Source organism: Sprattus sprattus (assembly GCF_963457725.1).
Source record: "Sprattus sprattus genome assembly, chromosome: 5".
NCBI classification, from domain to species: Eukaryota; Metazoa; Chordata; class Actinopteri; order Clupeiformes; family Clupeidae; genus Sprattus; species Sprattus sprattus.
The window spans coordinates 36,264,072-36,274,866 of record NC_137924.1 but is presented as its reverse complement, the minus strand read 5'-3'; the positions used below and the strand labels follow the sequence as shown (position 1 = coordinate 36,274,866).

Sequence of the window (10,795 nt, the reverse complement as noted above, 5' to 3'; positions counted from 1 at the left end):
TTTGCCTTCCACATTCACAGATGTGGGGGTGTGCCACGTGGCTGGAGACCCTCACTACTACACCTTTGATGGCATCATGCACACGTACATGGGCACCTGCACCTACACCCTGGTGTCCATCTGCAACAGCACCCAGGTCACGCCCTTCACCATCGTGGCCAAGAACGAGGAGCGCGGCCAGCCCGAGGCGTCGTACGTGCGCTCCATCACCATCTACCTGCCCGGAGCCAACGTCACCCTCAGCAAGAGCGGCCGAGTGCTGGTGAGAAAAGTGGATTGATGGACCATACCTTTTAATATGCAATACATGGAGCATAGAATTATAAAATGAAACAAACCCATATAAAAGTACTGATCTGAAAGTCTCATACATCTTGCAACTGAATTCCACACACATTCTGCATTGTGTCAACCATTCATTTTATATTAAGACAAAACATTATTTAAAGGGTTAATCAATTATTCCAATAGTTATTCCAATAATCTTCAAGCCTGATAACTATAACAATATGTGGACTTGGAGTCTCTGTCTTATAAAAAAATGTTACTTATGTTGCAATATGGTGACACAGAATGACCTATTCTCAAGACTTTACACCACAGTACATGATACCCAGTGTGTTGGAGTAGTGGTTCTGGAGCGTCACCCTGTCTTCCTTCCTTCTGCAGCTGAATGGGCGCCGGGTGCGCACCCCTCTGACCATCACTGGGGCAGAAGCTCGTGTGTACTCGAGCGGTGTCTACACAGTGCTGGACACCGACTTCGGCCTTATTGTCAAGTTTGATGGCGTACATCACCTGGAGATCACTGTGCCAGGGGACTACTTTGATAAGGCAAGATAGGATCACGCTAATTCTGCACCTTCTTACTGGAAAGCCAAATACATGATAACCAAGAAAGTGTTTCTTTCTCAACAAAACACAACATTAAACTATTTATATGATTACAAAGTGTGAAAACTAAAATGGAACAACATGGATTGAATTTCAATTGAAAGAATTCCCAGGTACAGACCCAAATATTGTAAATATTGTAAATATTGTCTTGTGCTGGGCACTGTGTACCTACTCTTTTAGGTTTGTGGCATGTGTGGAAACTACAATGGCAAGCCATCGGATGATAACCTGATGCCTGATGGCCGCCCAGCCAAAGACGTCATCGAGCTGGGCAATAGCTGGAAGTCTGAGGGAGACAGTGATCCCGGGTGAGCGCTGCTCTGAGCCTGCCCCGAACATAACACTGGCCAGCCTCTACTGGGCAGCAAAATGGGCACCACTCATGTTACAAGCGTCAGGGACTCGCAATAATGCAGCATTGTGGCTAGAGGGGACAGCACTTCAAAGGGGGAAAAGTTACCTTGAGGCTTGTGTTACCTCCTGCTGTGCGAGGGACAATGAGTGTCATTCACTAGCAAGTGCAGGGAAACCTTTGTGTTCCTTCAGGATCAGTAATATCACTGCCTGATCTAGGAAATATATGAGTCAGATGACCTTTGTCGGAATGAATCAAGATGGTTCTTTTTTGGAATGTGTGTGTTGATTTGAGTGTTTTTTTTGCGTGACGTGATTGTATGTGTTTGTGTCTCTGTGTGTGTGACAAAGATATTTAAAGGTTTGGTTTAGGAATAAAATCAGGGTAGCAAACAAAGACAAGGAACTGTATTACGTAAACCGTTTTAATATCCGCCATTTTAGGCTCATTAGCACATTAGTGTTTGTCAACACCTGTCCAGAGAGTGTGGCTTAATCCCCCTGTTGTGTCTGCATTTTCTAGCAACATTTTGTGTTTGATGTCAGATTGATCCAAACAGCTTAATATAACTTTGAATGAGACCAAACATTTAAACACCCCCTATAATGCCAGTTAATGTATGTCATAGTACATTCACTCTACATGACTCCTATGAAATACAGAGAAAGCCATGTGTGAATGCATTTTTATACGCATCTCTTCCACATTTTTTTTCATTCATTCATATACAGTATATGAAGGAAACGTAATGTTCTCTAGACCAGAATTAGGCAGAATCACATTATATATATATAGAGAGAGAGATGTTTAATCTGATATGTATATATAAAAGCAATTTAATCTGGACTAAAGTTCATAAAGTTTACTATAAGGGAGTTCATCTTACAGAAGATGTCATAACAACCCAGAACACTAGGGCAAAATAACCCCAAACATCCCTGATGTGCTGTGCTGTGCTGTACAGGAGTTTGGGCGTTTGGAAACTCTCCACTTAATTAATGTCATGCCTATCACATCTCCTCATAGATACCAAAGTAAATACCAAAGGACAAATGAGGCCTCAGTTTCTGTAGTTCCGTCTATTTCTTACACATTCCTTCAGTAGTCCTTGACGTGTTCTCTGCCTCCTCCTCCTCCTCAGATGTCAGCCAGACTTGCGTCCTGATGTGCACCCAGACTGCACCTCCTCGGAGGAGGCCAGCTTTGAGGCACAGTGCTCCAGCATCATCATGTCAGACAAGTTCAAGCCTTGCCACTCCGTATTACCACCCCAGCCTTTCATCGGCAACTGCTTGTACGACATGTGCGAGTACGACGGCATGCAGGCCACTCTGTGTGACAATGTGGAGGCCTACGCCCAGGCCTGCCAGAGCTCCGGTGTCACCATCAGCTGGAGGAACAACACCTTCTGCCGTGAGTCAGGGGGGAGTCGGGCAACAAAGGATCAAGGGCAGAAGGAGAGGAGGAACAAGGGCAGAAGGAGAGGAGGAACAAGGGCAAAAATAGGTTCAGAGGGGAGGTTAAGGAATTGGAGGACCATTGAATTGCAAGGCGATTGCCTAAATGTGTGCCCTGTATGGTGCTTTCATGTTCAGCTACTCAGTCTGAGTAAAGTATAGTCCATATCTAAAATTCTGTATTTTACAGAAAACATACTGAAAACCCAACTCTCACAGCAGGCTTCAATATATGTGGGGTATAATGAGTAGATGAGTGGACAGTGGACTGAGAAACACAGATGGGGACCCATTTGGAGTGTTTGGTCTTTAGTCTAAAGGCTTTAGTCTCCCTTTCGTCTAACGTCTCTCTCTCTGTGTCTTTGTCGCCGCAGCTCTCCCATGTCCTCCAAACAGCTACTACTCCGACTGCACCCCCCCCTGCCCCCCCACATGTGCCGACCTCTTCCCCATCTTCTGCCCGCAGCCGTCCACCCAGTGTGTGGAGGGCTGCATGTGTGATGCTGGCTTCGTCCTCAGTGATGGAAAGTGTGTGTCTTTGTCAAACTGTGGCTGCCTGGACGCCGGAGAGTATCATGACGTGAGTGAATGCCCAAAGTGTTTAGTGCTCTGCCAGTATGCCCACACACAGCACTATATCCCCATTCAGCACCCCTGGCATTCATCAGGGCACTCACACACTTAGATCTGCTAGCTCTCAAACACTCAACTCGCTGAGGTTTGTGTTAAAAAAGCTGGGGTTTCTGCTGAGGTTGTGTATACCTGTGTAGGCGGTATGTAGCATAAAAGCCCACACATTTCCACATTTAACACCACACTGAATCAACAGGAAGAAACCAGACTTTCTTGTTGGTGTTCTGGCTCTTGAGTTATGCAATGAAACACAATAAAAATGAACTCAATAAAAAGAGGCCAGATTAATACCCTGGCTTAATCAGATTGCTGCCACAGCCCTTGAGAGATAAGTGGTGGCTATTTCAAGGGTGCTGGTGCTGATGAAGTCTTTGGTCTCAGGTGGGAGACTCATGGGTCACAGACTACTGTGAGCAGAAGTGCAGCTGTACTTTGGGAGGGATTGTGAAATGCCAGGATTTCAACTGCAATGACAAGTCCATCTGCACCCTGGATAAAGATGGCGAGAGATACTGCAAGCCAGAGAGTAAGTCTGAACACACACACACACACTCACTCAGACACACACACTTTCATACAAATGTAATTACATAACACTCACACTCCTCACCTCTCTTGGGTTTACAGTCCTGGTCTGTGTTTGAGTTTGTGTGTAATCTAAGACTGTGTTGGCAGTCATTATGTTCTGTTTAAAGAAAGATTATTTCTGTGTTCCCCGCGTCCCCAGGGTTTGATAAGTGCTCCATTTCTGGGGATCCACACTACCGGACCTTTGACAAGCTCAACCACCACTATCAGGGCCCATACACCTACGTCCTGACTCAAGGTCACGACCTGACCAACTCACAGGTGCCCTTATTAGTGCGTGGCAAGAATGCACGTCGCGGAGGCAACCGACGGGTGTCCTTCCTTCATGAGGTCTACGTGGACGTTTACGACATCAATATCCGTCTTCTGCAGAAAAAGATTCTCCTGGTGAGAGAACATTATGGACATTCAGGACAGTTAGCCTTTGCCTAGCAACAAATCTTTTTAATAGTCAGGAGGACCATTTCTCTCACTGCTGATGTATGACAACTGAGATCTCACTATCCAAAGCCCCACCAAGGTCATGTTTCATTACTCAAAGGCGTCAATATTTTTATCTGCTTAAAATTACTTGAACCTTGAACCTACTATAACCTTGGCTTTTGTTTACAGGATGATTTCTTTTTTTAAATGTGTTGTTTTTGTGTACTCAATGTAAAATGTAAATAGATGAATATACTCTAAAGCCTTTCCAAGCTCTCTGAAGGAAACAGCTCTGAGAAGAAAAACAATCCACACCACACATGTACACAATAATGAAGTATTGACATCATAGTGGATATTTTAGAAATGTCATGAATACAGATCAAAAATACATTTTCCAATGTCGTCATTTGCTTTGTCTGTCAATAGGTCAATGGAGAGAAAGTGGTTCCTCCTCTGAGGCCTAAACAGGGCCTGAACATCGCCATGAACTCCCGATTCCTCCAGGTCTCCACTGACTTTGGCCTCACAGTTCGCTTTGATGGCAACAGCCAAGCAGGTGAGGAACACACATATGCACACACACAAAGAGTATGGAAATATGAGTATGCAAAAACCCATACATCCACTCCTATGCAGACACACACACAAATTAATTTCCAAAACCTGACACACCTATACCTTTGGGTTGTTATTTTTCCAGTTCACGTAGAAAAGCAGGTTTTAGAAGCAACAAAGCAGCAGTAATGCTGTTGGTATCCTAGACGGCTGGCTCAGATCCAGCTCAATCCCAGATAGCTGCCCAGAAAGCGCTGACACTGATCTGGAGTCATCCGTACACACTGGAAAGGGAGTGGCACTAATCTGCCTAGCTCTAATCTGACCAGACCCACTGCTCTCAGGATCTTCCCTTAGCCACTATCCCAGACGTTGTTGCTGTTTGTTTGATATTGTAACAAGCTGTGAGTTTGCTGCTCCACAGCAGTGTCTGCCAGCACGAGCAAACTGCAGTAGTGAAAGTTTGTTTTCTGTGTCTGTTTGCTGCTGTGCCCTCCCTCCATGACCACTGACCGACACACAAACCTTCTCTCCCCTCTCAGAGGTGATCCTGCCAAGCACGTACAAGGGACACGTGCGTGGCCTTTGTGGCAATTACGATGGACGCACCAATAATGAGTACATGAAGCCTGATGGCAGCCTGACGCGCAACATCAACACGTTTGGTGACAGCTGGCGGGTGACAGACAGGGCGGGCGAGAGGCTTCACACATCAGACTTGTCTGAACGAGTGCACCTGCATAGGTGAGGAACTGAAATGGAAACCTCAATGTCACGGAAAGGGAGACTATGTATACTTCTTCTAGGTTCAGAAATCAATTGACTACACATCCTTACCTCTCCCTCTTGCAATTTCTTTTTTCCTTGTCCTTACTTGCAACGCCATAAAACCTGCTTTAAGCCTCCATTCGTGCCAATGTGTTTTCTCACAATGCGTCTCTCTCTCTCTCTCTCTCTCTCTCTCCCTATCTCTCAGGCGTGCCGTGGAGGAGGATCCTGATACTGGCTTTGAGACCACAGGCTGCAGTGAGGCCCAGCTGGCACAGCTAAACGGTACTAAGCAGTGTGGAGCCCTGTCTGACTCCACGGGGCCCCTCAGCGCCTGCCACGCCACCATCTCACCCACAGCCTTCCAGGAGTGAGTACACACTCCATATGTCTGGATGGGGGGTTTTACACATGTGTGTGAGCAGATATGTGTTCATCTGTGTGTCTGTGTGTGTGCGTGTGTGTGTGTGTGTGTGTGTGTGTTTGGCAGACTTCCTTAGACTTCAGATGTGTGTGTCTGCATGTGAATTCCTTTTATCTGGTGTACAATTTGGCAAGACAGAAGGTGAGAGATCCAGTATTTATTGTGTGTTATCTCTGTTGCAGGGACTGTATATTTGACCTGTGTGCAGAGCAGGGAGATGCTACTCTGCGCTGTGAGAGTTATGCCGTTTACGCCCAGGCCTGTCAGGAGCTAGGAGTTAAACTAGGGCCCTGGAGAAAACAGCTGGGCTGTGGTATGTGCGCGCCCACACACACACACACACACACACACACACACACACACACATACATACACATACACACACACACACACACACACACACACACACACACACACACACACACACACATACAAACACACACACACACACAAACACCACTAGAAAAAACAAACACATTCACATACCTAGAAAATATGAGCATACATGTGAAATATATAATGTGTGTATGAAATGATGACACCGCTGCTTAACCTGAATGCGTGTGTGTGTGTGTGTGTGTGTGTGTGTGTGTCTCCCACAGACCTGACTTGTGGAGCCAACAGTAACTACACCAGCTGCATGTCTTCATGCCCGTCATCCTGTGCTGAGATGGCGTTCCCCTCGGAGTGTGAGCAGACCCAGTGTGTGGAGGGCTGCCAGTGTGGTGATGGGTTCGTGCTGAGTGGCGACGTCTGTGTGCCCTTCACTGAATGTGGCTGCTCCTTCCTGGGCCGTTATTACCCGGTATGTGTGTGTGTGTGTGTGTGTGTGTGTGTGTGTGTGTGTGTGTGTTTGTGTGCGGGGGGGGGGGGGGGTGGGGGGGTCTGTCTGTATTTATGGTTGTTTGACTTTGGAAAAATCAGAATATTCCAAATTTCCTGCTGCTCTAGATACTGATCCAGCTCCCACTGACCTAGAAAGAACAAACCCTGAACACAGGGCAGCTAAACCCAGTTTCATTCATTGCTTGGTCAGACTATTGTGTTCCACCTCCAGGATATGAGAAATTAATACAAAGAAATAGGAACCATTGTTGCTGGAGCCATATCCAGAACCATAGAAAATATAAAACCTTGCATGTCTGGATTTGACATATCAGGGTTTGTTTTTTTGTAATCAGCAGTGGCTCAGCATCAAGCGCTCCGAGGGGAGTGTCATTGTGCTGCAGTAATGTTGTGTCTGGCATTTAGAGGTTAACCCCCCTTGTTTGCACCTCTTCCTGTCCTGCAGCTGGGAGAGCGTTTCGTCACAGAGGACTGTGCCCAGAGCTGTGAGTGCACCGTCACTGGTGCTGTGTGCACGCCCCAAGCCTGCCCCGCCGGCCACGTCTGCACCATATACAACCTCACCCGCGGCTGCTACAAAGGTGAACCAACTCGATGTGTGGTTTTGTTTGTGTGGCAGTGGGTATAATCCTGTAACCTGATGTGTGGTTTTGTGTGTGTGGCAGTGGGTATAATCCTGTAACCTGATGTGTGGTTTTGTGTGTGTGGCTGTGGGTATAATCCTGTAACCTGATGTGTGGTTTTGTGTGTGTGGCTGTGGGTATAATCCTGTAACCTGATGTGTGGTTTTGTGTGTGTGGCAGTGGGTATAATCCTGTAACCTGATGTGTGGTTTTGTGTGTGTGGCTGTGGGTATAATCCTGTAACCTGATGTGTGGTTTTGTGTGTGTGGCTGTGGGTATAATCCTGTAACCTGATGTGTGGTTTTGTGTGTGTGGCAGTGGGTATAATCCTGTAACCTGATGTGTGGTTTTGTGTGTGTGGCTGTGGGTATAATCCTGTAACCTGATGTGTGGTTTTGTGTGTGTGGCTGTGTGTATAATCCTGTAACCTGATGTGTGGTTTTGTGTGTGTGGCTGTGGGTATAATCCTGTAACCTGATGTGTGGTTTTGTGTGTGTGGCAGTGGGTATAATCCTGTAACCTGATGTGTGGTTTTGTGTGTGTGGCTGTGGGTATAATCCTGTAACCTGATGTGTGGTTTTGTGTGTGTGGCTGTGGGTATAATCCTGTAACCTGATGTGTGGTTTTGTGTGTGTGGCTGTGGGTATAACCCTAAAACATAATTCAATGGTACAAACTGATCACGTATTAGCGGGAGAAAATCCCAAAGAGAAGAATGTGGAGTGACATCCCCTCTCTCTCTCTCTCTCTCTCTCTCTCTCTCCCTCTCTCTCCCTCTCTTTCTCTCCCTCCCTCAGAGAGCCCATGCCTTTTATACCCCTGCCTGAACGGAGGCACATGCCAGGACAGCACTGGGGGGGATGGGTACACCTGCTTATGCGCCGAGGGCTTCCAGGGGGCCATCTGTGAGATAGAGAAGGAGGCCACCAGTGGAGGACTGGGTACGTCACAGCAGAACCATCTTACCTACACAACAATGATAGAGTATAGACCTATACGTCACAGCAGAACCATCTTACCTACACAACAATGTTAGAGTATAGAACTATACGTCACAGCAGAACCATCTTACCTACACAACAATGATAGAGTATAGAACTATACGTCACAGCAGAACCATCTTACCTACACAACAATGATAGAGTATAGAACTATACGTCACAGCAGAACCATCTTACCTACACAACAATGATACAGTATATAACTATAGGTCCCAGCAGAACCTTCTTACCTACAGTACAATGATACAGTATATAACTATAGGTCCCAGCAGAACCTTCTTACCTAAATTTGCTGCCAAAACGTTTTAATTATATGGCAGCAAAATTGTCTGATTAATTTCTGATCTTTGATACCACATCTACTTCATAGTGAGACAGATATCAGATCTAGAAATTACGTCAGAAGATGTCAGAAGTCATTTTACCCATTACAGAGTCACAGTAGTTGGATGAATGCATAAACCATATACCATATACCATATACCATATACCATATACCTATAAAACCTACACACCTTCTTACCTACACAACAATGATACAGTATATAACTATAGGTCCCAGCAGAACCTTCTTACCTACACTACAATGATACAGTATATAACTATAGGTCCCAGCAGAACCGTCTTACCTACAGTACAATGATACAATATATAACTATAGGTCCCAGCAGAACCTTCTTACCTACACTACAATGATAGAGTATAGCACTATAGATACTCAGCTCTTTCAAGTGATACTCTGCTAATGGCTAACCTGTTACTGTTGAGAAACGTGTGCTAATAAATGAAGTCTCTACTGATGAGCCGTTTTTAACTTGAGGTAATTATGCTATTTTAGGAGCACAGCTAAATGTATAGCTCTGTGAATGCGTCACTGTAGTGATGTTGGTGTTTGAGTTTGGGTAAAGGCACTTTGCTAATGTGTCTTTTTTGTATATTTTACAGATACAACGACAATCATACTGATTGCAGTCCTTGTGCCGGTGGGCGTTTTAATAATAGCCTTGATTATTGGTTGCTGTTGCTGCAGAAAATTACGGTAAGACCACAAAACAAATCACTTCAGGTTTATCAGTAGCAGCACTAACGTTGTGATGTAAACTCAATAACTGTATGTATTTCTGGTTCACACTCAGTGTGATGTAAACGCAATAACTGTATGTATTTCTGGTTCACACTCAGTGTGATGTAAAGTCAATAACTGTGTGTATTTCTGGTTCACACAATGGCAACACAAGTGCTCAGAGGGTGTAGGGAGAGCAGAGGCCTGTGCAAAAAAACGTCTCTGCGCAAACATGACTGAAAACATATTTTTGTATAAAAAACACACAAAAAAACCAGAATGGATCATTTTATCTTCATTTTTTCTTGCACCTTCACAGGACAAAGAGTTATGACCCCAGACATTATGCGGACTTTTATAGGTATATGGTATATGGTTTATGCATTCATCCAACTACTGTGACTCTGTAATGGGTAAAATGACTTCTGACATCTTCTGACGTAATTTCTAGATCTGATATCTGTCTCACTATGAAGTAGATGTGGTATCAAAGATCAGAAATTAATCAGACAATTTTGCTGCCATATAATTAAAACGTTTTGGCAGCAAATTTGCCTGTTTGAATTCTAACCTGGGTCTGCTCTCTCGTTAACCTCTTACACTAAGAGCAGATGTTCTAGTTGGCTCCAGTATTGTCAAGTATCTCACTGAATGCTGTTTTCTGTCAAAGGGGTTGCACTGCATTGCTCTCTAACCCCACTGTATGCGTCTGGTGGCATTCCTGTCTGTCCAAACATGCCCTGGAGAGAATGACCATATTTAATGCATATTGTCTGCACTTTTCCACACAGTAAAAGAAAAGGAAGCTATGACTCCAGTAGTGTGTCGTTATCCTCAACAGGTAACAAATACTCTCAATATCAGATTTTGCTCTTAATCTGTGCAAATACAGTAAATGACAGTATTTATTAAGGAATGCCGTTTTCTAACTAGGTGTGGCGTTTAAAAAGCTGGATGACATTGACAAGCAAAAGCAAGAGAACGTAGTGGAGAAGACATCACAGATGTGAGGATAGCCTTGAAGAAAGAAGAAAAGAGTTCTGAGTCATGATGAAGTTTCGTATTTATTTGCAAAAGAAATTACCGTACTAGTGATCACCAAGCCAAAAGGCTATCAATTCAGTCCTGTTATGTTTCATGTGTGAATATAGTGATTTTT

The 10,795-nt window shown here is 44.8% G+C and overlaps 1 protein-coding gene across 1 annotated transcript in view; it reads left to right on the top strand.

Moving 5' to 3' along the window:
- The window catches only part of zanl (zonadhesin, like), a gene marked incomplete at both ends in the record, with an annotated part of 26,799 nt that extends 16,153 nt beyond the window's left edge, over nt 1–10,646 (top strand). Inside the window, 15 exons of the mRNA XM_080839796.1 lie at nt 21–262; nt 670–834; nt 1,078–1,205; nt 2,394–2,665; nt 3,084–3,289; nt 3,724–3,868; nt 4,070–4,317; nt 4,783–4,912; nt 5,454–5,655; nt 5,888–6,049; nt 6,286–6,416; nt 6,706–6,908; nt 7,395–7,530; nt 8,370–8,513; nt 10,570–10,646. Of these exons, the coding sequence (XP_080695922.1) occupies nt 21–262; nt 670–834; nt 1,078–1,205; nt 2,394–2,665; nt 3,084–3,289; nt 3,724–3,868; nt 4,070–4,317; nt 4,783–4,912; nt 5,454–5,655; nt 5,888–6,049; nt 6,286–6,416; nt 6,706–6,908; nt 7,395–7,530; nt 8,370–8,513; nt 10,570–10,646 (2,591 nt within the window). The remainder of the gene's footprint in view (nt 1–20; nt 263–669; nt 835–1,077; nt 1,206–2,393; nt 2,666–3,083; nt 3,290–3,723; nt 3,869–4,069; nt 4,318–4,782; nt 4,913–5,453; nt 5,656–5,887; nt 6,050–6,285; nt 6,417–6,705; nt 6,909–7,394; nt 7,531–8,369; nt 8,514–10,569) is intronic.
- Nucleotides 10,647–10,795: the final 149 nt, after the last annotated feature.